This window comes from Westerdykella ornata, assembly GCF_010094085.1.
Source record: "Westerdykella ornata strain CBS 379.55 unplaced genomic scaffold EI97scaffold_3, whole genome shotgun sequence".
Lineage (NCBI taxonomy): Eukaryota > Fungi > Ascomycota > Dothideomycetes > Pleosporales > Sporormiaceae > Westerdykella > Westerdykella ornata.
In genome coordinates this window covers 221,646-248,356 of record NW_022986853.1, presented here as the reverse complement: position 1 = coordinate 248,356, position 26,711 = coordinate 221,646, and the positions used below count along the sequence as shown (strand labels likewise).

At 55.6% G+C, this 26,711-nt stretch overlaps 9 protein-coding genes across 9 annotated transcripts; 6 read left to right on the top strand and 3 right to left on the bottom strand.

Annotated features, from left to right (window-relative positions):
• Positions 1–82: 82 nt before the first annotated feature.
• On the top strand, positions 83–1,755 carry EI97DRAFT_430339 (malate dehydrogenase). Its single transcript, XM_033797659.1, has 6 exons — positions 83–277; positions 380–497; positions 554–594; positions 645–753; positions 801–895; positions 946–1,755. The coding sequence occupies exons 1-6, from the start codon at positions 212–214 to the stop codon at positions 1,534–1,536; spliced, it is 1,020 nt and encodes a 339-aa protein (XP_033656782.1). The 5' UTR covers positions 83–211; the 3' UTR covers positions 1,537–1,755.
• On the bottom strand, positions 1,744–4,423 carry EI97DRAFT_430338 (acyltransferase ChoActase/COT/CPT). The gene is made up of 2 exons (XM_033797658.1): positions 2,271–4,423; positions 1,744–2,220 (listed from the first exon to the last, which is right to left on the bottom strand). Exons 1-2 carry the CDS (start codon positions 4,017–4,019, stop codon positions 2,131–2,133), a joined length of 1,839 nt encoding a protein of 612 aa, XP_033656781.1. The 5' UTR covers positions 4,020–4,423; the 3' UTR covers positions 1,744–2,130.
• A 718-nt stretch (positions 4,424–5,141) lies between these two features.
• Positions 5,142–5,673, top strand: EI97DRAFT_481491 (uncharacterized protein; the record flags this gene model as incomplete). The annotated part of the gene is made up of 1 exon (XM_033802044.1): positions 5,142–5,673. Exon 1 carries the CDS (start codon positions 5,176–5,178, stop codon positions 5,671–5,673), a length of 498 nt encoding a protein of 165 aa, XP_033656780.1. The 5' UTR covers positions 5,142–5,175.
• A 1,766-nt stretch (positions 5,674–7,439) lies between these two features.
• Positions 7,440–9,133, bottom strand: EI97DRAFT_498756 (uncharacterized protein; the record flags this gene model as incomplete). The annotated part of the gene is made up of 3 exons (XM_033802576.1): positions 8,802–9,133; positions 8,502–8,737; positions 7,440–8,245 (listed from the first exon to the last, which is right to left on the bottom strand). The coding sequence occupies exons 1-3, from the start codon at positions 8,879–8,881 to the stop codon at positions 7,440–7,442; spliced, it is 1,122 nt and encodes a 373-aa protein (XP_033656779.1). The 5' UTR covers positions 8,882–9,133.
• Positions 9,134–9,270: 137 nt separating this feature from the next.
• On the top strand, positions 9,271–14,741 carry EI97DRAFT_498755 (uncharacterized protein). Its single transcript, XM_033802575.1, has 4 exons — positions 9,271–9,583; positions 9,761–10,178; positions 10,239–14,109; positions 14,164–14,741. Exons 1-4 carry the CDS (start codon positions 9,510–9,512, stop codon positions 14,469–14,471), a joined length of 4,671 nt encoding a protein of 1,556 aa, XP_033656778.1. The 5' UTR covers positions 9,271–9,509; the 3' UTR covers positions 14,472–14,741.
• EI97DRAFT_430335 (kinetochore protein-like protein spc24) lies at positions 14,632–15,645 on the bottom strand. The gene is made up of 2 exons (XM_033797657.1): positions 15,096–15,645; positions 14,632–15,035 (listed from the first exon to the last, which is right to left on the bottom strand). Exons 1-2 carry the CDS (start codon positions 15,512–15,514, stop codon positions 14,861–14,863), a joined length of 594 nt encoding a protein of 197 aa, XP_033656777.1. The 5' UTR covers positions 15,515–15,645; the 3' UTR covers positions 14,632–14,860.
• A 162-nt stretch (positions 15,646–15,807) lies between these two features.
• Positions 15,808–16,727, top strand: EI97DRAFT_498753 (mitochondrial fission 1 protein). The gene is made up of 3 exons (XM_033802574.1): positions 15,808–15,945; positions 16,000–16,112; positions 16,189–16,727. The coding sequence occupies exons 1-3, from the start codon at positions 15,927–15,929 to the stop codon at positions 16,516–16,518; spliced, it is 462 nt and encodes a 153-aa protein (XP_033656776.1). The 5' UTR covers positions 15,808–15,926; the 3' UTR covers positions 16,519–16,727.
• A 255-nt stretch (positions 16,728–16,982) lies between these two features.
• On the top strand, positions 16,983–19,298 carry EI97DRAFT_170292 (uncharacterized protein). Its single transcript, XM_033793410.1, has 3 exons — positions 16,983–17,330; positions 17,380–17,589; positions 17,676–19,298. The coding sequence occupies exons 2-3, from the start codon at positions 17,440–17,442 to the stop codon at positions 18,996–18,998; spliced, it is 1,473 nt and encodes a 490-aa protein (XP_033656775.1). The 5' UTR covers positions 16,983–17,330; positions 17,380–17,439; the 3' UTR covers positions 18,999–19,298.
• Positions 19,299–20,860: 1,562 nt separating this feature from the next.
• Positions 20,861–25,195, top strand: EI97DRAFT_455509 (uncharacterized protein; the record flags this gene model as incomplete). The annotated part of the gene is made up of 3 exons (XM_033800653.1): positions 20,861–20,895; positions 21,177–21,565; positions 21,654–25,195. 3 exons carry the CDS (start codon positions 20,861–20,863, stop codon positions 25,193–25,195), a joined length of 3,966 nt encoding a protein of 1,321 aa, XP_033656774.1.
• Between the last annotated feature and the right edge of the window lie 1,516 nt (positions 25,196–26,711).

The window sequence follows — 26,711 nt, the reverse complement described above, 5'->3', positions numbered from 1 at the left end:
ACTGAATCGGTCACTAGTTCTTCCCATCTTGGTATCGCGCGGGTCGTTGATGCGAGGACTTGGCAAGAGTCCCGTGACGGAGCTCAGTTGAGGTGTGCTTGGGAAAACTCTCGCCATCCTTGGATATCCCGCAACACCTCTCCATCTCACACTTGCGCAGTCCAGTCCTACTAGTCGCATCCATCTCCCGTCTTCTCTACCACCGTCACCAATGTTCACTGCGAGGCAAATCTTCGCTCAGGTGCAGCGCCGCACCTTCTCGGCTTCCGCCCGTCAGGTAGGTGTCAACATTCACAAGCATTGCTTTTTCCTGGCCATTGAGCCATGAAAAGGATTGCAACGGGTGAATTGTAAGAAGAGGTGCTTACGCAGATAACAGGCGTCCAAAGTCACCGTTCTCGGTGCTGCCGGCGGCATTGGCCAGCCTTTGTCGCTCTTGTTGAAGCTCAACCCCAGAGTCAGCCAATTGGCCCTCTATGATATCCGTCTTGCTCCCGGTATGCGTTCCCTTCCGTTCATTGTGTATACATTATGAACTGACCGTGCTTCTTAGGTGTCGCTGCCGACATTGGCCACATCAACACCAAGAGCGAGGTACGAACGAATTTGACGAACGACAGCTGCGCATAGCTAATACGTGCAAGGTTCGGGGTTACGATGCTACTCCCTCGCAACTGGCCGAGGCGCTGAAGGGCTCTGAGATTGTTCTCATTCCTGCTGGCGTTCCCCGCAAGCCTGGAATGACCCGTGATGGTGGGGAAGCCAAGCTCCCCCGAGCTGTTTCAAGCTGACAATGGTAGATCTCTTCAACACCAACGCCTCCATCGTCCGCGATCTGGCCAAGGCTGCTGCCGAGCACTCCCCTGAGGCCAACATCCTCATCATTTCCAACCCTGTATGTGCTATGCTTGATCAAATATTGGCTTTATTTCCTAACAACCACAGGTCAACTCCACCGTTCCCATCACCGCCGAAGTCTTCACGTCCAAGGGCGTCTACAATCCCAAGCGACTCTTCGGTGTGACTACGCTTGACGTTGTCCGCGCCTCTCGCTTCATCTCCGAGATCAAGAACACCGACCCTGCCAACGAGAACATCACCGTTGTTGGCGGTCACTCCGGTGCCACCATCGTTCCGCTCCTCTCCCAGTCTGGCTACAACCTCGAGGGCGAGAAGCTGGATGCCTACGTAAACCGCGTCCAGTTCGGTGGTGACGAGGTCGTCAAGGCCAAGGCCGGTGCCGGTTCCGCCACCCTCTCCATGGCCATGGCTGGTGCTCGCTTCGCCGAGAGCCTGCTCAAGGCCGCCCAGGGCCAGAAGAACGTCATCGAGCCCACCTTCGTCGACTCGCCGCTCTACAAGGACCAGGGCTGCGACTTCTTCGCGTCCAACGTCGAGCTCGGCCCCAACGGTGTCGAGAAGATCCACCCCGTCGGCAAGATCACCGCCAAGGAGCAGGAGCTTCTCGGTAAGTGCCTCGAGGGCCTGAGCAAGGACATCAAGAAGGGCGTTGAGTGGGCCAAGGCCAACCCGTAAGCAGCCCCAGGCACGGTGGCTTTTGAGTAGGGTAGGAGTGTAGGAAAGGCGACATAAACAGCTTCGAATGCTTGCATCATGGGGTCACCGGCGCTGGACTGGACTGGACTGAAAACTGCAAACTGGTGTACCTAACTGAGCGTTTGGTGGTTCAAATGTGTGTATTTTGTTGCCTTGTAGGATTGCGCGAAAAAATGTACACATTATCACTTTCTGCCATGTATTGACGTCCGTTCCTTTCGAACTAGAGTGTCTTCAGCTTCTCTTTTGGGTGAAGCTTGTGGTTTTGTGTTGCGGGTACAGTGCACGACAAAAAGTGAGAAAGCCTTCGTGACAAATGATATATTTACTTTGAGAATGCAGTATGCTTTGACTTTTCCACACCACAAAACGCTCCCTAAGACCGCGAACGCTAGATACGAACCCAGAAAAGACAGGAGCTGCTCAAATGCAAGGGGCAAATCAAATATTTCTTCGCTTCGCTTTTTGCCCCTTCTATATGAAAACATGGAATCTACACACGCACGCACACGCCGCACACACACAGAGAGAGAGTGTGTGTGTGATAGACTGCAACTGTGCCACTAATTCGGCCTACAACTTGGCCTTGGGAGCTTCGAGGGTCGGCAGCATCAGATCCCTGATGTCACCGGCGGCCTCGTTGAGGTAGAAGCTCATCCTTTGCTGTTCCACGAATTAGCACCATGTCCGTGGGAAGAGTGGGGAAAACTTACAGCGCCCATGGAACCCAGGTTCTTGACCTTGCAGACGACATTGAACTGCAAGCTATTCTCGTTGATCATGTAGGCGATGCCGAATCCATCGTCGACGACCTGGCTCCAGCCGTAGCCGTTGAAGAACTCGGAGGACAGCTGCGACGACGAAATGTACCACTTGCCGCTGTACGAGTAAGCCGGGTCCTGGTACAGAGCCGGCACGGGCTCGCCCTCCTTGAGGCACTTCTTCAAGCCGAACAGATGCCTGTCGACGCCGCGGCCGTCGCTCGCATCCGAGATGTACTTGACGTGGGCGTCGAGGGCGGCGCGGAACAGTTCGCGCGCCTTCTCGGGGCTGGTCGAGTGGTCGCCCAGAGCCTTGCAGAAGGCGACGCTCTCGTCCGACACGGAGCGGCACGTCTCGGTGCGGCCTTCCTGGAAGCGGCGGGTGGCGGCGGATTCGTACGTGGGTCGGTTGACGCCAAACATCTTGTAGTACGCCAGCTGGATGATCATCTGGACGTACGCGTCGGGGGAGCACTTGAACTTCTTGATGAGGCCCTTGCCGTACGCCTGGTAGGCCTGCACGCGGAGGTCGTGGTTGTTGATCTGGCCGAGGAAATGACGTCTGGCGTCCTCGACGTCTTGGAGCAGGTCCTGGTCGATTTGCCATTCGAGAGGCGTTGGGTGAGGGAGGTCGGGTCGGACGTTGGGGTCGTCGAAGGGAAGGGCCTCCGTGAAGATCATTCTGCAGACTTCGTCGTTGAGACGGTGCGTAGGTGTTCCGTCCATCATGGAGTGCTCGCCCATGAAACCCGAGGTGCCGTTGTCGTTGATGATGAACTGAAGCGGCTTGTCGAACCAGCGGTTGGCGCCGTCACCGTGCCAGTATTGGCGAGCACGCTCCTCGAGTGTGACGGGGCGAGCATCGTCAAGGCAGACAACGAAGGAGGCGGATTCAATATCCTTGAGGGTAGCGCTATTGAGGTCATTCTGCCTCAGCTTGGAATACACCTTTGCCCACACGTCGCGGTTCTGGGTAGTGAGGAGTCCGACGGGGGTATTCTTGATTCCCGAGTCGTAGATGCGCCGGAACTGGGTCTCCAAGTCGCGAGTGTTGAGCTGCTTGCCGTCGATCTCATGAGCGACCTTCCAGAACTGGTTGTTCCTAACAACAATGATATGGGCGCTGTCTTTGGCCTCGTACTTGACGGCCGTGTCTGAGCCGGGCCTGGGAATGCGGCAGCAGTTGAACATCCACTTGTACGAGCTCATTGCGATGGGCAGCTTCTTCATGTACTCGGGCTCCAGAGAACCATTGTCCACGGCCTTCTTGAACTCCAACACGGCCGTCGAGATGGCAGCCGCACGCTTGGCGGGATCACGTCGCTTGCGGTCATCACGGTGTGAGTAGAAGTAGCTGACGTAGGGCACAACCGGGTCGCGGTAGGCCATGTATGCGGCATCGTTCCACCACTCGGAGAGCCAGTTGCGGATCTCGGGGTTCTCCCTCCGCGCAATCAAGCGCTTCTGGAGCTCCTCGCCAGGGCCTCCGGGGGCCACAAACTCCTTGACGCACTTGGTTGTGTTCTCGAATTGCTCCTTGGAGAGCAGCGGGTGGACCGATTTCAGGTAGCGCTTCGCAGTCTCTTCGAGCGTGGGGACGGGGAGGCGAGGGAGGGAGTCCTCGAAGCGCAGCATGGCGCCCTTTGCGAGGTCCTCCTTGTAGCCGGCGGGCAACGACGATTGCTGCCGTGCGGGAGCCATGGCTGGGGCGAGAAGGCGTGAATTCTGCTGGGGGAGGAAGCGTGCGCTGCGAAGAGAGGGGATAGAAGCTCGCACGCGGCCTACGGCATTGAACATTTGAGAAGTTGCTGATGGGGGGTTCGGAGGGAGCGCAAGAAAAGAGGCCGTCACAATTATATCAACAAGTCAAGCTTGGGAAAGGTCCTAGGCCCTCGGCGGTCGCTGAGGCAGCTCTTTGGTCGTGGTGCGTTTTGGTGAGAAGCTCAAGGGCGTGGGGGGATTGGACCTCGGCATAGCGGTGACGTCGGTTAAGGTGCTCACGGGACTGCAATATCATCCACGGATCGGACCAAGGGCAGCAGCCATTTTATTAGATTGAACGCCAATAGATATGGCAGTGATGCAGTGTAAGAGTGTTAATAACATTCGATCGTCTAGTAGTAAAGATAGCTACTTCAACACCACGAAGTGTGCCTTGCGCATCAGAGAAACTTTAGAGGGTTTCCATGTCCGATCTTCTACGCTAGCCTAATTTTGGTTAGCCCCGAATGCTGGGGTTGAATATGCGTGAAAAGAGATATATGCCGAGGCATCCAGGATACACATCGAATCCATGTGCAACACACATTGTCCCCATGCAGGAATACAACTACTTACACAGTGAATTGCGCCGATAGGCTGCTGAGACGCCTTGTTACAGGTGAGGACTACCCTAGGGTAGGTTGTGGTAACCTCCTTTCTTTAAGAATTACTCCTGACACTTCCACTTGGGTCCCTGTCTAAAACGACCTTAATGACATTCTTTTTATTTCTCCGCCTTTGAAGCAAATATGTGTATTGGGTCAAAAGGCTATGACGCCGCTATCCTGATAGTACCTAGGGTACCATAGGGTACAGATGCCTGTTTCAGGCTAAGTCGTAGTAGGGTATAGCACGTAGGAAGATTGAAATCTAACCTGCCGTAGGAGAAGAACTTGGAGATGACAATGGAACAGAAAGTTGGATTGCTTGCTGAAACGGCTACGGGCCTGGGCATTAACATCCCCCCACATGAACTTTGCAAACCCATTAATTCGTCCATCCATGGATCCAAGCCAGAGCGCGCTTTCATAAAAATCGGAAGGGGTACCAACCGGTGGAGGACAAGGACCATGCAGTGTAGGGAGGGTATCTAGAAATGGCCCTTGGATGCTTTCCCCTTGGTCGAAACAGGAAGTGGTCCTGCTGTCAAACTTTCACCTTGTCTCAGGTACATCGGGCCCTCTGTGACAACACCAGCTTCTCCTTCCCCGTAGCCATCAAGGCTCCTGAAACGGAAGAACCACAGCAAGAAGTCGACGAGCTGTGCGGCCGCTTCCCTTCGTCGGAGCCACATTTTACATATCTGCTACCCCGTGGTTCATGTGCATGTCCCCATCAGCTCTCCATCAACGACCACATCTCCCCAAAGTCCACGTATCACCTCCAATCCCACTCTCTTTCTCCCATGACAGAACTGCTCCTAATCATGCAGGCCACACACATGGGCGGGCAAATCGTCTTTTCCCAGAACATGGGACAGCACGGTCTCTGTCGAAAGGGGTTATTCGAAGCTAACCGCTGCAATCCAAAAGAGGCTAAGGATGCGAGATCGAGCGACAGATGGCAGGCTTGGAATAGGGTCTCGCGGTGGTAGGGCGAGCAGGTGTAGTTGTACCGGAGGAGGAGACACATATTTTGGACTAGACGTGAGGAGCTTGTGAGGTCGCCAGATACCCTAGGGTAGGTAGGATAGTGAGTCTCTTATGTGAAGACAGGACTTTGTTTCGCCAGTCGTCATTCAAAGGTGGAATATATATTGCAGAACGTTTTAAACTCTCTCCAGCAGCGTACGTCTCAGTTTGCCGCGATGCACTCCACCCAGCGGTTCAGAATGGCCACAAGAACGAGATTTATTATACTGAATACACTCCACTGCCTACATACCAACGCCCAACGGACTCCGGCTCCTACCGCAAGTACTTTCTTCAGCCTCACTCACCCTTCCCGCACCTCGCCGCCCTTCATCCGTAGGACCTCACATGCTCAAGAGGTCACTCTTGAGGGCCGCGATTGCAGCCACCGTTCGTCGGCCTGCAGTCGCAATCAATAATGACTTCAGGTACCTATCGGGAGCGAAGAGGTTCCGGTGGCTACGTAATCACGAACGGAGCATGATACGGGGCTCGGATCAGGTGCCGACGGCACCGTTCGATAATGGCCTACCGCAAGAGGAAAATTCGGAAGGGTGAAGAAGCGATGTAGCGTCACCGGTCCGGGCCTAATGTGATAAGTGAGCTGGAGGGGCGGACAATCGAGCAGTACACAACGCTTGTTGGAGCGGACACTACGGCGGTAAGCGCAAGCGGGGCTCATGAATGGGGATTTCTCATTGGTGTTGGGTGAGGATGGTATGGAGATACCTACGTAGCAAACGGAGCGAGCCGTTATCGTGTGTGAGGTGAGGGGAGGCTGAGATTGGGTTGATCAAATTGTACCTTGTGTTATGTACCGTAGGGTATAGGGAGTGGGATCAATAGACAGTTCTGCTGCGGAGGTCCAACCATGTTGCGGTAGCGTACATCTCTTAAGACGGAACGGATAGTAGCCGGGATTGCATTGCTGCTTCACTAGTTTGAACGCCAGGCGCTCGATGGTATAGCTACGAAGTGCAGTGCGCCGATTACTATCGGCTGTTCCGTTATTGATCACATAGACTTCGGGGTCTAGGGATCGACATCATTGTCTGACTACTCAAGTGCTACTTATCCTAGCGAAACACCAGAAAGCAAAGGAAAGGGGAAAGGGAAGAACCCGGGAAGGGAGGGAGGAAAGGGTAAAGTATCAGCGATGATTGGACGACTTCCCCGTCCTCGTTGATTAATAGCAAACAAGGCGATTGTACCACGGGACATTGTTCGGGAAATGGAGAAGTCCGGCGTGTTAGTACGGCCCGTAAGTGTAGCATCAACCGGAACGCACACAAACGTGCGGCAGCTGATACGAGTCCCGAATATGATGCTTATGGTACCGCTCGTATTGGTTTGCAAAACAAGTGTGTTAGTCAAACAAGGCATGCTGCTTATTGCTACGGTTATGATGTCGGATAGGAATAATTATTATCGGGTGAGAAGCTAAGTCTTCTGGGGAGCAATGCTTCAGGGCTTTGCGATAATAGCACACCGGCGGGAATTCCATTAGGATATATGAGACAATGCCGGCAAACGAAATTGAAACAGAAATTAACGTACAACGCGGTGTTAAATACCGAACAGCACTTCCCAGCCTTGTTGATAAAGAAGCCATGTAGTGACTGTAGATAACAGGGGCAAACCCGAAGTGCGTACTTTTGGACCCGAAATCATTCCATGCTCTGATGGCTTACACGGTGACTGAATAGCAGAGAAGGTAAATCAGCATCAATCACCGCCGCGAATATGGATAATGGGGATGCTCGTAACCATAATGTCCATGGAAGCACCGATTTCTCGTTCCAAAGCAATCGTCATCTGCATAGTCGCTATACATTAAAGAGTAACTGTCGCAGCTGCTGAATGGATAGCTCGTATTGCGGTCATCGAAGAGGTCGTCGTCTTCTGCCGTATCATAATCCCAGCTGGAATCATACAGGTCATCCTCGTCATCCGAGTCGCCCCAGTCGTCGTCTTCATCCGCAAATACATCGTCATCGTCGTCTACAGGTGGTGTTGGATACGCGTGCCGTTTGGGATAGGAATGGAACGGAGGGGATCGGTATCGTCGAGTTGGATAACCACGGAGGGGAGCAATGCCGGCCCGGGGCAAGGTGGAAGCGTAGCGTGAGCAAGGAGTCGGGCGGTACATTGGCATGAAGGGTATGCCCATAGGTCGTGATGGCCATACTGCATACGGGTAAGGATAACGATGCCCAAAGCGAGAGGTTCGCGGGTAGCCAAGCGGAGGCGGGACGGCTCTCTGACGATACGCCCCGAAAGGAGTTCCCCAACGATGTGAGCGACCGAACTGACGGCGTTGGCGGTCGCATCTTCTTTTGGCGGTTGCTGAAGCGGCAGCATAGTCGCTAGTCCACGCCTGAGGGCGGTGGCCTAAGTTGTAAAGGCCTCCATAGCCATAAGACCTCCGCTCCAATACAGGAGGTCCGTAACCCACTGGCTTACGCACGAGGGGGAAGATGTTCGGGTTCATTTTTCTCGCCCGCCGTTGCTCGAGGGAACGGTGAGGCACAGAATCTCGTGAGGTGTAGTGCGGTGATATATCTCAGGAGACCGGATGATATACTGCCGAGGGGGTGATCAGTAGTGGAGTATGTGAGATGAAACACCGACAAGTTCGAGACGTAGCCAGATGTAATAGAGCCTTGCAAAGCTTCCAGTCGCCAGTCCTGTCGGCAATGAGGTGGAGACAGCTCAGATGAGCAAAAACGCAGAGGTGGCGTCTGGGTACATGTAGCAAACTGGGACCGATTGTTTGACTGCACGATGTTACATTGATGATGAAGAGGCCTCCAGCAGAGGGCCGCACTCTGAGCTTTATAGACTGTAAGCAGTGTTGGGCCGGCGCGCCCCCAAGACGGCCACCCAGCACTACGCTGTCGGTTATCTACCATCAAATCTCTAGGTTTGAGAGGTTGATATGAAGGGGTAGGATGATGTGCCGTAAGTGGGATCGGCGAGTCTGATGGTGGCACGGCAGCATCTGCTGTACCAGCTCTGGACTTCGATCTATGATTGGGGAGTGTAAGGGGCAAATGACTTGGAAGGGCACCGCGCTGTCTTGAAAGCAAACCTGTAGTAGGCGCTAAATGGGTCGCTGTGAGGTGGAGCAAACATCCCCATGGCGATGAGGCAGGACCGATGGCAGGCCATATGCGCATGTGCCACTTGATCCCAATCGGCCCATTGAAGAAGTGACGTTTTTGAGGGGGTGGGAGATGAGAGATAAACGCAAAGGTAGTACGAGTTGACTTTGGAAAGGTTGCAGTTTTATACGAGCGCATGGCTCAAATGATACATGTAGGACACAACTGGGATGGACGCTTGAGGTTGAAGGGCACGTTGAGCGAACCCCAGGGCCAGCCCTTGGAATTTCATAGAGGGGAAAGCCATACGATCAGCGTCCTACGCATGTGAAGAGCGATGATGAGTGAAGAATGATGTTCGTATGGCGTTGAGTAATCTGTAGCACGTGACCATATGCCAAGCAACTCGATTCTTTGGTTGTGCGCACCTGGAGCTCTCCTTCTCTTCGTCCCTCGCAACGACCAAAAAACCGCCTGCTTCCCGCCCGTATCCACCGTAACCACACAAACACTACCCGCACGCGTGCTGCCCACCCGCCGAGTCAGAAAAGCCTCAGAGCAACAGCTGCCTCAATCTACTCCTCGCCTACTCCCGTAACCACCTGCATTTCGCACGCACTTAGTGTTCGTCCGCGCGAAACTTCTTTGGCCTCGATATCATCGCTCTGCTCGCACGCCACACCCTCTCCAGCACCATGACACCTACTTTTGCTTCAGCAGCGGCAGGAAACAATGCCAGCACATCACGGCCAGAGACGAGCGGAGACTGGTGAGTGCACCCGTTGTCGCCATCTACACCCTGCTACCATGTGCCCTTTGCCGTCCCGACCGTTTCGCTGGGGATTTCCCTCGAATTTGTCTTCTGTGGCTAGCCCTTCGGGCTATTTCGATGAAATTTTTGCAGGGTGCAGTTTATCTCCGCCAACCCATACTTATACGTTGCCAGGGCTCGCCGCACCAACGGTGCGACGCAAACCTTCCGCCGCTCCTCTCACGCGACCACCCCGTCAGGTTCGACCACCCAAGCACATTCACGGGACGTCAGTGGAACAACCCCTAATCCCGGCCCCTACGTCCCGCCCTTTGCTCAAACCGGACGCAATGGGGCCCCCGCTTACGCAAGAGATGAGCTCTTGGAGTGTTGCAGGCATGGGCTGGACAATGGGGAAATTCAGGGAAAGGAGGCGCTGCCCGACCTTTGCATTGGCAGTTGGGTGAAGGAGTCTAACGGATCGGTAGGACCTGTCTGGGGCCGGCGGGACGATCAGAACAGTCAATCCCAGGGTGGGCTGGAGCACTGTTGGAACAAGGATGGCAGCTCCTTCCCACTCAGCTTAAACCCAATGACCGATGAGGAGAAAGAGGTACGCTGTTCCTTGAAAATATGTTCCGAATTGAAACCTAACCAAGCCTCCTCGGCATAGGTCTTCGCATCATCGGTCAATTCGCCCATCAAGCCTCTTGCACAAAGTACGAACAAGGACGGAACGCCAAAAGAAGGCCTATCTCTGCGTAAGACTTCCATGTCTCAGGGGGGCACTACTCCTTATGGAGTGTCGTCACCCACGACCAACCGGCCGTCCAACCGCCGTCGTGATCCAACTGATGGATATCCGTTCCCATCTGGTAGTCTTGCCTCACCGGTCGCTTCCAGGTTCTCCCGCGAAGAGTCGAACACAGTGGCTCCGCCTCCGGCGCTGGTTCGCCGCCGCACAGATTTCAATAGAGACGCAGCGGCCAGCGGCGCATCCGAGGAGCGAGATAAGGATAAGGGCGTTTCCGAGAGTGCGCAGGTGAACCCCGGTCTCAAGCGCACCAGTACTGCCCCGCTTGGAGTCAACAATACCGCCTGGCCGCCAACGTCCTCCGCTGCTGCTTTCTCGCCTATGGGCGCTTTTGGCAGCTTCGCGGCCCCTCCATCGGACAAGAAGCCCAGCTACGGCGGTGTCCAGGGCAAGAGTAGGTTCACGGGACTCATGAGTAAATCCAGTGCCGAGCAGCTCAACCAAGCCTCGAAGTCGAAAACGTCTCTGGACAATCTAGGGAAGGCTGCCGATGAACCAACGTCCAAGGCCCCCACATCTAATCCCTCCACTGCGAACGCCAATAGCGTCCCGGACGAGGACCCGCAAACCGGTGGTGCCTCCCTTGGCGGAAATCAAGGTACCAGCCCACCTCGCCATCAAGGACTCGGTGAATTTGCCACGCCCCACAAGCGAAACCCTCTGGAGGGGAATGGATTTTCCGCTTTTGGCTTACAAGATCCCAACTCTACAACGAGGGACTTCTTCCAGTCAAGAGAGCCGTTTCACGGAACCCCACACCAGCGCGGGGGTCAGGACAGCCCGACTGATACCAACCCGTATCGGAGTCCCAACCAGGACCGTACTGACGATGAAGATGGTGAAACTGACCCCGAAGACAACCACATGCACTACCCGGGAATGGGGAGTTTTTCCTTGGCCAATGCAGAAGGCGGAGCGCTCAATCAAGGATTTGGATTCGCAAGCCTTGGTCGAGCTTCCCAGCCCTTCGAGGCCGCTGCCAGTGATCGCAGTCAGACTTCGAGTGTTGGCCCTTCACGCGCTTTTCCAGTCATTCTGCCTGGGCTCGGAAGTTCCTCCGTGTGGCCTTCTGGACAGCAACCATCTGTGGCCACCCCAGTGCGTGATCGCGGCCTAGGAGGCGGATTCGAAGGCTTTGGGGAAGCACAATCGCCCAGCCTGGCAGGGCTGGGGAGTAACTCACTCCTAGGAATGGGAGGAAACTTTGGCTCGATCAGTCGCCCTAGCAGACTGGAGTCTCTGTTTCAAACCTCTTTACAGGAACAGGCGCGGACCAATGAAAACCGATCAATCGGTGATGAGGGTCTGCAGGGCGACCGCCAACAGAACATGCCCGGCAGCTTTGGTCGTGGAGCCTTCGCATCTCAAGCCACGGCAGGTGGAATCCCGGCTCGCGACACTGCCAGCCCTCTTCGGCGGAATCTTATTGACCCGTTCGGGGGTGGTATCGAGAAGCGAGACGTTGCCGATTCTGTAGGTGCTGGCTTCGGCCAGCATCCTTCGTCCGGTCCGCCTCAGTCATCGGTCTTCAACGCTGCGCAGAACAATCCAGTTCTAGGCCGAACAGCTAGCGCTGCTTCCTCGCAACCGCCCAGCGCAAGCAGTCCCGCAGGCCAGGCTCCGAATCCCCAGGAGCGCCAAATGGTCATGCCTGACAGGATGAGATGGTTCTACCGCGATCCAAATGGAGTCGAACAGGGTCCCTTCACTGGTCTCGAGATGCACGACTGGTACAGGGCTGGTTTCTTCTCGCCCGAGCTGCTTGTCAAGAAGCAAGAGGATGCGGAGTTTGCGCCTCTTGCTCAGTTGATTCGCAAGATTGGTAACTCTCGCGAGCCATTCCTTGTTCCGCAGATTGGGATCCCCCATGGTCCATCCTCTACCCTTCCTGGCAACGCATGGGCTGGCTCCGGTCTCGGGGAGGGTGCAGCCACTGCTCAACCACCTTTTGCGAACAATTTCCCCACTTTCGGCACGACATTGACTGCGGACCAGCAGAACGCGCTGGAACGACGAAAGCAGGAGGAGCAGATCCTCATCGCTCATCAGAAGGAGCACCTTGTTGCTCAACAACAGGCATTAGCTGCCAAGCAGATGGCCGCCATAGGACACCAAATTCTGCCTCACCCACTACAACATCACTCGAGCGCTCATTCTCTACACAGTCAACCCAGTTTGGGGAGTATTACCTCACCGGTGGGACATCAGCCACCTCCAACCCAGGTTCCAGGTCTCGCTGGACCCGCTCCCGTACCAGGAGGATTGTTTGACTTCCCCTTCCGACCACAACCTGCCGCTGGATTGGGTCCAATTGGGCCTGGAGTGGAAATGCTAGGAGGTATGCGAGAAGACGATGCCTCAACCATGATGGGACGTCTAAACCTCGGCCGCACCGGTCAGCAACCCTTTGGTACTGCGCCATTACCCTTGAGGCAACCGCAAACCGGTCCTAATACACATGACAACCAGATCGTCGATATGCTCCATGATCGTGCACGGCTCCAACGCGAGCAGCAACAGCACGACCAGTTGCACAGTACGGCCCACCACGAACAGCAAGCCGCACAGGCGGCTGCCGAGCGACTTAAGCAATTCCATGACCTCAGGGTGCAAACCAACATTGAGCAGAATACCAGCGTTCCTCCACCTGAGGGCGTAATTGGAAAACCACCGGCGGCTTCTCCTCCGGAACAGCAAGAGCAACATGGAGAACATACATTGCGTGCCTCGCCTTCCGGTCCGATACAACCCCCAAGCCAGGCTGTGCAGCCTCCTGTTTCGAAACTAGAATCTCTCTCCCTCACAGAACAGGTGCAGAAAGCAGCTTCCGCCAAACAGGTGCCCTCGGCTCAGATGCCGTGGGCCAAAGTTGAGCCTGCCATCCACCCCTTCCCTCCACCGCCGTCTCAGTCCCCCCTTCCGGCCCCAGCAGCCCAGAGAAAACCGATTGTGGCAGACAGTCTTGCAGGAGAGTCTCGATCACGGTCTGAGACGCCTGCTGCGGAGACACCGAGTGCATCAATCGCACCCTGGGCGAAAGAGCCCACTGAGGCGCCAAAGGGACCCTCCCTGAGAGAAATCCAGGAAGCTGAGGCTCGGAAAGCCGCCGAGCGCGAAGCGATTGCCGCCGCAGCTCGTCGTGAGGCCATGGAGAAGGAGATGGCCGCTCGCGTTCACTCGCCAGCTGCACAACCGGGTCTACCTTCCAGCTCAACCTGGGCAAGCGGTGCTTCACCTAATACACCCGTTGGCGGCCAATCTGCTTGGGCGAAGCCGGCCGCCGGAAAGGCTCCACAAGGTCCCGTTGCGAAGAAGACTCTCCAACAAATTCAGAAGGAGGAGGAACAGCGCAAGCAACGCGCTGCTGCTGCGGCCGCCGCCAACGCGGCCGCCAACACTGCAAACTACGGTGCCGCGAGCACAGTCTTGTCCGCTGGGAAGAGGTACGCAGATCTTGCCAGCAAGCAAACACCGACTCCACAGAATGGTGGAGGCGGAACCTGGACCACCGTAGGAGCCAGTGGGAAGGTCAAAACTCCTGCTATCTCGGCCGTCCCCTCTCCCGCTGTTAGAACCCCAAGTGCCGGAGTGCCGTCGACCATGGCAAGGAAACCCTCTGCTGCACGCACCAGCACACTGGGAGGACAGTTGTCCAAGGATAATGCTCTCGAGGAATTTCGGAAATGGGCTGTGGCAGAGCTACGTCCCGAGCTTAACAAGGGTATAGATCGTAAGTGTGCACCTAATGGATATCATTGTGGGTACGTTGGCTGACACGGTGCAGCGGAGGAGATGGTGAAGACTCTCCTCACCTTCCCAGGGGACCTCGAGTTGATTACCGAGGCAGTGCATTCAGCGTCCAGGACGTTGGACTCCCGTCACTTTGCCTCCGAGTTTCTTCGACGCCATCGACTGGCTGAGAAAGGTGTCATCGATACCACGGGCAGTACAAACGCATCGGATGCCAAGTCGTCAGGGGATGGCTGGAATGAGGTGGCAAAGAAAGGAGGCCAGCCACAGGCCGCGCAAAGTGGGCTTGATTCTGGTAATTTCAAAGTTGTTGCGGCCAAGAAGAAGACTGCGAAGCGTTAAGTGTCGACTTCACAGTTTGATGCGGAGTGTTGTTTCTGCGGCAAACATCAATATTCTCTGCAAATCATACTTGCAGAACAAGCAGAAGAGCGTCTCGTTCAAGTCAGCTTCATTTCACTTCGCCTGCGCATGTGTGCCGAATGATGACTGAAAAATCGTTCGAAGGTAGCACACAGATTGCTGTTCGCGGCGCGAGGCCCTAAGCATCGGTAGCGGTAAAAATGAAGCTTAACTACACTTGCAAGATAGCGATATGCGTGAATAAAGAACCCGATAACGCCAGGAGGTATCGTCCGATAGTGCTGATCCCATAAAAACGCCAAAATACAGAGCATGCCATTTGAAAGAATCCCACCCCAGCCCAATACACAGTAGACAAAACGGCCAATCTACAGTGTCCTCCAAAAGTAGTTTGTGTAGAAATGCCTTGAAAATTTGGGGTCGATGTTGACCACGTGAACGTCCCCCTTGGCGGCGTTGCGGATGACGGCTTTATTGTACAGGCCTGTTGTAGGATCGGCTTCGACATCGATGCCTAGGGTCCTGTAGACCTTCAACTTGAGTCTGCGTGTCGGGGGTCAGCATCGAGCACAGGGGGCGAGCGGGGAGCATGTCTGTACGTACACCGTCGCGTCCTCATCGGGCGCCTTCTCCCTCTCACCTCCCTCGACACCCTCCTCCTCCAACTCGGCGAGCACACCTCCCAACCTCGCCAACTCGCTCTGCAGCCTCTCCCCCTCAATCTCCAAGTCACTGGCCTGCTTTGCGATCTTGAACTTCTCGGTATCCAGGCGCAGTATCTCCTGCGCGTGCGTCGTGGGGTTATGCTGGGACAGGGTGTGATTGTGCTGGCTGACGAGGGTCTGGTGGGTGCGCGAGAGCTTCTGCAGGGTCGCGTGCAGGTCGTTGAGGTGGTGGGTGCGGAACTGGGAGAGGGTGGAGAGGGAGTCGGAGATGCGGAGGAGGGAGTCGCGGTCGCCGTCGAATTTGAAGTTCTTGGTGCATTGGGCGATGAGGGCGGCGGGTTCTTCGTCGAGGAGCATTTTTGGTGGATTAGGTGGGGGGCAGGGTCGTGGGAAGAATAAATAGTGCTTGGAGTTTAGTGGCCGTTCGAGGGTTCTCAGGTGTGGTAGACAGAGCAGGTGTTCGCGATGTAAACCGTGGTGTTGATGTTTGTAGTAGTGGTCTGTGCGTTGTGGCGCGCATGGCAACGGCCCGCTGGAGAGGAAGCTTGTAAAGGTGCCGTACGTCACCTCCGCAGCACGAACGACCCTTGCCCGCCTGACGATCAGATCAAAGAGAAGGCATCGCGACGCCACTTCGGATCTACCAACATACTATCCTACTCATAATCGAGCGTCTTAGCTAGCTAGCTACCCGGTATTCACCTGGATAGTGGAGCGCAGTGTCGGTAGCTCTTCGTCTCGCCCCCGTACTCGGATCTACACATTCGCCATGACCCCTTCATTACCCTGTAAGTTGGGCTTCTACGAACGGTACAGTTGAGGCCTAAGACTGAGTCTGGTAGATGCCGCTGATGTCGAAAGTCCCCTCCGACCCGAGGAACTCGCCGTTCTGCGCGCGCAGTATGAGAAAGAGGGCGAGTATGTCGGTTTGCAGACCAAGTTCAACTACGCATGGGTATGCGCCTACCCTACCTTCCATCCTCCCGTCTTTGAAGCAAACGAGCGCAGGGGTGGCTGACAGTATTGTTCAGGGTCTCATAAAAAGCAACCAACGCGTCGAGCAACAAGAAGGAGTACGCCTCCTGTCCGAAATCTTCCGCAACTCTCGCGAGCGCCGGAGAGAATGCCTATACTACTTGGCGCTGGGGAACTACAAGCTGGGGAACTATGCCGAGGCGAGGAGATATAATGACTTCTTGCTGGACCTGGAGCCGACGAATATGCAGGCGGGGAGTTTGAAGGAGTTGATTGATGATAAGGTTGCGAAGGAGGGGCTTGTGGGCGTGGCTATTGTGGGAGGACTGGCGGCGGCGGCAGCTATTGTGGGCACTATGATTGCGAGGAGTGCGCGGAGGAAGTAGGATGATGGTTGCAGTACATACACGGGTTCTGTGAGATTGGACTCTGGACTTTGCATGGGCGTTGGCAGTTGGTAGGCATTTTTGATTGCATTTGTACAGTACGATATGCTTTTGGGCTTTAATCCTAGGGAGAGTTGAGAGTTCTGGAAATATTGGATAATAAACCTTCCATCGGAGCAATACGTAGAGAAAACCCTACACGGCAACTCTGGTCCACCTGCCCGATTCTACCGTGATTCTCCTTCGAACGGTCATGTTCGGTGCCTGAGTAATACGGAGTACGGCCCACGGAATCATGTCGAAGGCCAACGAAGCAAGCGTGGCAGTGAACAGCAAACGGAACAGGCGAGCAGCCGAGAACAAGCACATTTAATCACATCTGCTTGAATAAAGGAACAAGGACGACCCTCGGGGAAGACTCTTCCAACCTCACGACGTCGACGGCGGAACACCTCTCAGATCCAGCTTGTTCGGTGGTTGATCGAGATAATTATCGCGCCGGTGACGTAGACCGGCCCTTTTGTCGCCTCGGGACACTTCGACCATCAAAAGTCAACCGCGCCGCCTCGAGCACTCCTGCCCCGTCGAGAGACAACGCTTTGTCATAAAACCTTTGTGGTTCTGAGCGCATCTTTTTTTCTTGGTCCTCTTTTTTGTCCGCATTGTTTCACGTCGCGCAGACGGAGGCGTCGTCACCGGTTCTGGTTTCGCAGGCGCACCAGAGACAGTGACTCTGCTGTCGGACTCACCTGCACTCTCCGCCAAGGTCGGACATACTGTAGTAGTTGCGCCAGCAGCTCCCATCTTCTTCTGTAAGGACGCTGGTTACTTGTCAACGTTTTCTTTGCTGACGCATCATAGTTCCCCTCGGCTTTTAACTTTAGCCCTTCCTACAATCTACATCGATCCCTTTTCGCAGCCATGTCGCAACCCGCAACCGAATCGCAACCGCCACCCGCCCAGCCGTCGGGCCACCGCGACATGATGTTTTGCCACGAGTGCCATGACGAGTGGTATCGGGATGAACATGGCCTGACATGTCCAGAGTGCGGGTCAGACTTTACAGAGATTGTGAGTTGGACCATGGCAAACTTGCACCAGCTGAGCCCCAAGGCTGGATCTTCAAAGACATGGTGGCTAACACATTACGATTGCAGATAGAAGAAGGCAACGACCCTCGAGATCAGCACATGTTGGATCACGACCACGATATGGACGACGACTCGTCCCTGCCCGACCTAGAAGCCATCTCGCCCGCAATGCGACCCTTATTCGCCGCCATGCACGCAAACCAGAGTCCTCACCAACACGACCACACCCACGACGACCCGGAGGAGCCGGATATAAGTAGTCTGCAGTTCCGGCAAGTAGGGCCGGGCAGATTCTCTGTCACTGGTACCGTGTTCCGCACAGTCTCGCCGCCTGGAGGAGGAGGGCCTCCTCAGGCAGCACGGGCGCCAAATGCTGGTTCTGGTCCCTTTGGTGGTCTTACGGCCATCCTGACGAACCTGATCCATGGTGGCATAGCGGGCCCACAGAATCCTACCCAGCCAGCTCAGGGAAGCCAAGATCATCAGCCTGGACAAGGTGGCCAAATGGATGAGGGTGCAGGAAGCCAACCGCAAGCAGGCGTTCCAGGAGGTGCTCCCCAAGTTCACAGATTCACATATACAGCGGGGGCGCGGCTAGCACCCCGAGACCCCAACAATCCCGGTCCGCGGTTGGAGCCAGTGGATGAGTTGAATAACGTTCTTGTCGGCCTCATGGCAGCTTTCGGAGAGCCGCCCGATCACCATCATCACGAACACTTCCACGGCCCGCCTCCTCCCATCAACCCCCTCATCCAGCTCTTTGCTCAGATGCTTCCCGGCAGCGGTCAGTTTGGGGATGCCGTCTACTCGCAAGAAGCCTTGGACCGCATCATTACACAGTTGATGGAGCAGAACGCATCGTCCAATGCGCCTGGCCCAGCATCACAGAAGGACATTGATTCGCTCCCTCGGAGAAAGGTGGGCGTCGAGGACTTGGGCAGCGAAGGCCACGCAGAATGCAGTATATGCATGGACGAAGTCAACGTCGGAGAGGAGGTGGCGGAGCTGCCTTGCCACCACTGGTTCCACCACGCGTGTATCGCGGCATGGCTGGGCGAGCACGACACGTGCCCGCACTGTCGTAAAGGAATCACCAAGAAGAACGACGCTCCGGCGAACGAGAACAGTCGGAATCAGGCAGGCAGTGGTGAAGGGGCTCAGGCTTCGACCTCGATTCCTAGCATGCCTGGAGCATTTGTGACGGGTGAGGGCAGTTCAGAGAACCCATATGTCATCTCTGGCTCGCCACCTGCGCATCCGCATAACGAGGATGGTTCGGGAAATAACGGCAGTACCACCAGGACCGACGCAGCAGGAGCGGAAGACTCGAGTGCAGGAGGTGGTATTGGAGAGCGGCTGCGTCGGGGTTTGTTTGGCCCTCCTCGATGATGTATGTCTACAGATGTAATTGTACATGGCGAGGGGAGAGGATGGAGGCTCATCTGGGGGATATCTATTTTTGCTGTACGCGGGAGCTGGCGTTCTCGAAGGACGGGGTCAACGGGTTTCCAGGCGCAGTGGCGAGATGAGCGTCTGTCGTCGTCGAGTCGTCGTCGGTCGACGGCTTCGCTCTCGCCGCCGCAGCCCTACCTACTCTCCGACGTCTTGGGCCGCTCAGCGTGCATATTGGGTTGGTGGATTGGTTCGACGTTATGGGTACGTCCGCCTGGCGATAATGGACTTGGGCGTTTGAGCCCTCTGGAAGAGCAGGATATACACTTTGGCGGGAAATGGCCACAAGCGGTGGCAGGACACGGACGGGCATTTCGGCATAGCTATGGCGGTACTGGTTTCTTCATGCACGACGATAGATGGTTGGAATGGGCGTTTCTACTACTTTCTCTGTACCTTGTCTCTATCGGGCTACGCGGGAATTGGTGTGAAGGTTAGAAGTATTTACTGTGTCTTGTTCGCCGAGAGCAAGTCGACTTTCCCATCCGAGGAGGCTAGGGCAATCAATAGTCTACTATGTATCCATTACGGAGCCGTCAGCTGATTGACGTGATGCTGAAGATGTCGCGATTTGCAAAGTCGCGGTGAGCAAAGAAGGATGTTCGTCGTCTCAGCAACGGGGTGAAGGCGATGTCCAGCGATGTCCGCCTGGCACCTGTGGGATGGATAGTGCAGGGCGGCCGGAGAACGCTAGACCAAATCGGGCAATTCGTTACTTTACGCTCCCGCTGCAGGGACCCGGAACTGGGGACAGTTGGCACAGAGAAGTTTTCATGCCCATCCATTTTGTCTTGTCCGCGTCGGCAGACTTGTTCAACCATTGCTTGATATGATGTGAATAATGGTGGATTTACCATTGTCAAATAATAAGATGTGCAATGGGCATCAACATTCGGGGACATGGTGGGAGACCGGGCTCGACTATCTGATGGTTCGGGCAGAGTTTCTTCTCGCCCATCCATGCCAATAACGCACACCGCATCCATGGCCTCCCATCCAACAGCCAACGCATCAACCGCCCTCCTCCCCCTCGGACCCCCTCGTCCCGCGGCTGCGTGCCCGGCATAGCGACATGCCCTCCATCTCTGGCGACCTGCCGCCTTCTGCGAACGACAGCGAACAACAAGATGAGTGCTGGCACTGGCGATTCGCCGCCTGGAGGATGAAACGGCTTGGACGTGTTCAAGTGTGCAGGGCGCTGTCCCTGACCTTCATTCATATCTTATCCAGCTACCTACCTAGAATGATTCACATCGCTCCTCTTCTTCCGTAGAGCCGCCCGACCGCCACAGCGCACAGGTGCCTCGAGTACTCCGTAGTTGTTGTGCTTGGGCGCTGGCTAGGCAGATGGTACTATCATGGTAGGCATGGCGACAGTGCGTACTGTGCACACAGTCATAGTATTTATTTATCCCGCGACGCGCGCCCTCGGGGTTCAATCAATTGTATTCGCTGTCCATCGTCGTTCTGCTGTTGCTCTCGTCCCATCTCTGTCTGGGCCAGGGCGACTCGCGTGTCACTACGTGCTGCACCCTGATTGGCACTCCCCTCCCCAATTCACATCTTTTTCTCTCCTCACACGCTCTGCATATGCATCGACCCAGGTGCTGTGCTCGTACATAAAAGCTCCAATACCTACGCACCGTTCCCCAGCACGCCCCGCTCGAACCGCAGTCGTCAAGCCGGCCACCAATCACCCAATTCTTACCTATTCGCCAGCACCACCGAGCCAAACTTTCCTGACCGGTCCAGCGTTGCTCTGTTGAAAGAAACCCTCCATTATTACTTACTAGCTTATCATGCCGAGCTTTGGAAGAAGCCGGTCTAGCTACGAGTGAGTCTTGTTTTCGCCGAACTGGCACTAAATATTTCCCTACTCTCCTAGCTCCAGCTTTTTTTTCCTTTCCCGTCACCGCCACAAACAAACTCGGCGTTGCCCGGTTGCTCGCCCACCGCTCCTCCTTCCCCACCCTTCTTCCTCTGCTTGTTGTGTTTGTTGCACTACGACTGCAACCTTGCACCCCTCTCTTGCTTCCACCTTCCCCTCCTCCTCTCCCTCCTCCTCATCTTCATCCATCCCCCCTTCCTCACCGACGACTGACACTCCTCCCTCAGTGTCGCCGCCAAGGAGCAGAAGCAGATCCTCGCAGACATCAGCGCGGGCTCTCAAAAGTTTGGCAGAAAGCTCCTTGCCAAACCTTCCAGTCACAAGCGCGGCAAGAGCTCCGAGACCATCACCCCAGTGACCGTCCTCACTCCCGAACAAGACCAGAAGGACGAACGACGAGGCCGCCTGTCGACTTCTTCATCCCGCCCTAAGCTGCTGCCCAAACGTACCAGCAGTATGCGGAGAGCTTACAACTACTTCTTCGGGTCCCCCGAGGCCCCGCCTTCACCCACCACTGCCCCTGTCTCTACCGCGAAGCCTGAAAATGGAGTCGCGGGTCCTGACACCCCGCCCGAGACGCCTGCTGCTCGCGACCGACCTATGTCGTTTGAAGCCGGTATGTATTCCCACCATCCATGTACCTCTGCCGTCACCGCCCACCCTTTCACCGGCACGACACAACCCCTCTCTAACCTCAACCGCAGACCGCACCTCCGACAAAGCCCCCTCCATAAAGGAAACCGACACTCCCCAAGTCAAGGTCGAAAAGCTCCTCCTCAAGCTCTCCAAAGCCGAAGCCGAGCGCGACGAAGCCAACCGCGTCGTCGCCAAGCAAGACGAAACCATCACCGGCATCCAGGAGGAGTACCGCGAGAAGGAGCGTGAATTCCACGAGCGCGAGGCCACCCTCAAGCAGGACAAGGCCGCTCTCGAGGAGCACATGGTCAGCGTCGTGGTGCAGCAGGTGCACGAGGCAAAAGCCAAGGAAAGGTCCATCGTGCGCGAGCAGTGTGAGCAGGAGTTTCACGGCAAGTTGGCCGAGGCAACCCAGAGGTACGAGGCGAGGATGAAGGAAGTAGAAGGGGAGATTGAGCAGTACAAAGCTACGATTAGTGAGCTGCAGAAGGAAATCGAGGCGCTCAAGGCTGAGAAGGAGGGTCTGGTGCCCAAGGCCGAGCTGGCTGACAAGGAAAAATCTATTGCCGCTCTCACCGAGGAGAAGGATGCTGCCGAGAAGGCTTTGAGCGAGGCCAAAGCTGAGCTGGAATCCCTACGCGAAGCTAGCGCCAAGCTCGACGCCGCACAGTCGGAGTTGGCCGACAAGACTAGCCAGGTCGAGCAGCTCACTTCGGAGAAGACGGCCATCCAGGACGAGCTGTCCTCCCTTCAGAAGCAGCTCGATGAAGAGAAGGCTAGCAGCGCTGGGGCTTCCGATAAGCTTGCTCAGCTGACTGAGAGCTCCAAGACCGAGAGCGAACGCCTTGCCGCAAGAATATCCGAGCTTGAATCGTCATTGGAAGCCAAGGAGAAGGAGGTCTCCGACGCAAAGACTGAGGCCGACTCTCTGAGGACAAAGGTCTCTTCGCTGGAAAGCGAGCTCGAGAGTTCCCAGGACGAGCTCAACAACGCTACTGTTGCGGCCGCTAGCGTCGAGAAGAAAGTAGTCGAACTTGAGAAGAAGCTGGAGACCCAGGAGAGCGAGCTCGCCAGTGAGAGGGAACAGGCCCAGAAGAATCTCGACGCGGAGAAGCAAAAGGTTGAGGAGCTTACCGCCAAGACCTCTGAACTCGAAAAGTCTCTGTCCGAGAAAGCTGCTGAGCTTGAGAAGGTCCAGTACGAACTTGCCACGCTCACCGATTCCACCAAGGGTGAGACTGAAGGCCTTGCGGCGCAAATCGCTGAGCTCAAGAGCACCCTGGAGACAAAGGAAAAGGATCTCGCCAGCCAGAAGGACGAGTTGATCAAGGCTGTAGATGAACTGAACGCCAAGATCGCAGAGCTGGAAGAGTCCCTCAAGACCAAGGAAGCAGAGCTCTCCGCCAAGGACGAGTCTCTCAAGCAAGCAGAGTCCGTGAAGGAGGAAGCTGAAGGACTGAAGGCGAAGATCAGCGAGCTCGAAGCTAGCCTGAAAGCCAAAGAGGAGGAGATCGCCAAGTCTGCTGAGGCGGCCAAGGGTGATGCGGAAGGCCTGGCGGCCAAGATCTCTGAGTTGGAGCAGTCTCTCAGTCAGAGCAAGGAAGAGCTGGAGAAGAAGTCTGCCGAGGTCGCTGAGAAGGAGGAAGCTCTCAAGGCTGCTGAATCTGCCAAGGGCGCTGCCGACGCGTTGAACACCAAGATCTCCGAGCTCCAGACCCAGGTTGACAGTCTCACTGCGCGCAACTCGGAACTTGAGTCGGAGAACAAGGAACAACTCGAGAAGGTCAACGAAGAGCTTGCCAGCACCAAGGAGCGTCTTACTGCTGCCGAAGAGGCGAAGGCTGCGGCCGAGCAATCCCTCAACGAGAACACCTCCAGCCTCGAGGAGGCAAAGAAGAGCTCCGATTCCCGCGTTGCTGAGCTTGAGGCTGAACTTGCGTCCTCCAAGGAAGAGGCCGGCAAGGTCGCCGATCTCCAGGCTCAGCTGGATGCCAACAAGTCCTCCTCTGACGAGACCGCGCAGAAGATCGAGTCCCTCGAGAAGGAATTGGCTGCCGCCAAGGCAGATGCCGAGAAGGTCGCTGATCTCCAGTCTCAGCTGGAGAAGGCTCAGGCTGCCTCTAAGGAGGCCGAGGAGAAACTCTCCGCTGTGGAGAAGGACCTGGTTACTGCCAAGGAGGAGGCTGGAAAGGTCGCGGATCTGGAGGCTAGGGTTGCTTCCGCAGAGGCTTCATTCACCGAGAGAACGGAGAAGATTGCGGCGTTCCAGAAGGAACTTGAAGCCGTCAAGGAAGAAGCTGCCAAGGTCGCTGAGCTCCAAAGTCAGATTGAGGCTGCCAAGGCTTCATCGTCTGAGAGCGAGGAGAAGGTCGCTTCACTGGAAAAGGAGCTGGCTGCTGCAAAGGAGGAGGCAAACAAGGTTGCGGAACTGCAGAGCCAGCTTGACGCCGCCAAGTCTTCTTCATCTGAAGGTGAGGAGAAGGTCGCTTCCCTGGAAAAGGAGTTGGTCGCTGCCAAGGAGGAGGCAAACAAGGTTGCTGAGCTTCAGAGTAAACTCGATGCTGTTGAAGCTGAGGCTGCCAAGGCAAAGGAGGCTGGTGGCAAGGTTGAGGAGCTGCAGAAGAGCCTGGAGACTGCCGAATCCGAGAAGGCCAACCTCACCAAGGAGCTGGAGTCTGCTAAGGAGGAAGCGGCCAAGGTATCGGAACTTCAGACGAAGCTTGATGCTGCGGAAGGTGACCTCACGAAAGCGAAGGAGGCTGGTGCCAAGGTCGAAGAACTGCAGAAGAGCTTGGAGACCGTTGAATCCGAGAAGGCGGATTTGGCTAAGCAGCTCGAGTCCGCCAAGGAAGCAGAGACCAAGGTCGCGGACCTCCAGACCCAGCTCCAGGCCGCGCAGGCTGAGGCCAAAGCTGCGGCGTCCAAGGTTGACGAGCTTGAAGCTGCCAGCGCCGCCAAGGCTGAGCTTGAGGGCGAGATTTCCAAATTGAAGGAGGAGCTAGAAACCGCGAAAAATGGCGCTTCCGACAACGCATCCAAGATCGAAGAGCTGGAAGCTAAGCTCAAGACTGCTCAGACCGAGGCACAGGAAGCTTCTGCTAAAGTGGAGGGGCTCCAGGCGGCGGAAACGGCGAAGGCGGACCTGGAGAAGAAGGTCGAGGAGTTGAATGAGAAGCTCTCAGCCGCAGAGTCTCAGGCCAAGGACGCTAGCGCCCAGGTTGACGAACTCAAGGCTGCGGTCGACAAGTCGAAGACGGAACAGGAGGAAACGGTCTCCAACCTCCAGGCCAAGCTCGACGCCGCTTCCAAGGCTGAGGAGGAACTTAAAGCCGCACAAGCCGCGAAGGAGGAGGCGCAGAAGGAGGTGGATGCGCTAAAGGAGAAGGTTGCAGAGACGGAGGCGCAGCAGAAGACGCTGGAGGAGAAGATTTCTGAGATTACGAAGAGTAGCGTTGAGAAGGTCATGGAGGCTAAGAAGAGGCAAGCCGCCGCCGAGAAGGAGCTTGATGCGGCCAAGGAGGAGGCGAAGAAGTTGGAGGAGAAACTGAAGGAGGTGGAAGCCAAAGAGAATGGAGCGGTGAATGGGGATGAGGCGAAGGAGGCGGCCTAGGGAAACGGGTGCTGAAGCGGCCCTGCGCGTGTAGGATGGGTGTGCATGGTGCTTCCTACCGCGGATGTTTAGATTGTATGTTTTTGCTTCTTGTTTTCGTTTTCCTTTTCCCATTTCCTTGTCCTGTCCCCTTTTTCGATGCATTTCTCATTCAACGGCATTATACCCCCACCCTCGAACTCGCATCATTGCACTTGCTTCTTTTTCCCCGGACGAGAAGAGAGTGTATGCTTGGTTTGGGTTGCATGGGTTTCTCTTTTATTCTTAGTGTAACGCTCGCTCGCTCCACGCACATGATGAAGTCATGAGGAAAGATTGGGATAATGGATGGATTGTGGAGGCGGAAACGCCTGTGAGAAAGGAGAGAAGCGGTGGGGTTTCATGAGATATGTAACGATTGTATGTAAAAATTGGGAACGTATTTTCACTCTGCTCCATTCTGCTCGATGACAAGTTGGTGGATATATAGTGGGGGAAAAGAATTCGATGTTCTTCTTTTGCTGCAAGGAAAGGTTGGAAGGACTGGGGGTGATTGTTATGAAAACTGGTACTATGTTTTTATGCCATATGCAGCCTCGGACCGTAGATTCCTGGTCCTAAGGATGTTGATTGAGGTATGATATCACAGGGAACATCGATATACATATACGGTAGATGGGGATAAATCTGTGCCCAGGCGTCCCCGCGATCTCGGCTGCACCAGTAGTCTTCTAAGTAAGTACCCGCGAGATATTATTAACCCGGTCTTGGAATGTTCTATAATATGCTATACTCCTATGTATTTCTACACCATTCAAAGAGCGGCTTGGTAGAGACTAAGAGTCAGGTACAGGTACCTAGCGGGAAGCAATCTATCAATTCGACGACGTCCGCCGCTCCGTGTTACGGCGGCTGCCGGTGTTGGCCAACGGAGCTGCTACTACTGCTGCTCCCAGGGGCTTTTGTGACGGTCCAAGGAGACGGATTCATAATGGATGGGAGGAGTTTCTAGTTTGCCGGGAGTAATGCATTACTTCCCGTTCAACGACGGAAATCTTCCCCTCTTTCGCCCCTTTCTCCGTCCATTCATTCATTCATTCATGCACTACTCCTCCTCTTCTCCAATCCTCCCGAATCCTACTAATGCCCTCCACCACAAATCCTCCAACGTCCGCGCCGGCCGATGTACAAGCCGCCCAATCCCTCAATCCGCCGGCCTCTCCGTGATCCGCCGCACCTGGGCCTTCAAGGCTCCAACGACGAATACAAGAATCGGACGTTTGTACACGGCGGCCTGCCTGTCCCAATACGGCGGTGGCGAGGTCAAGGGGACGCAAGGGGGATGTGATGTAGATCTGCGATGGGAACGGGACGGGACGGGACGGGACGGGACGGGATGGCGGTGATCGATCTAGAGATGTTTGATAAGGGAGGGGGGGAAAGGGGGGGAGGGGAGGGGGGTGAAAGTGGACGGGGGTGAGGGTGGATGTGAAGATGACGGACAATTGGGCGGATTACAGAAGGGGGGGTGGGAGAG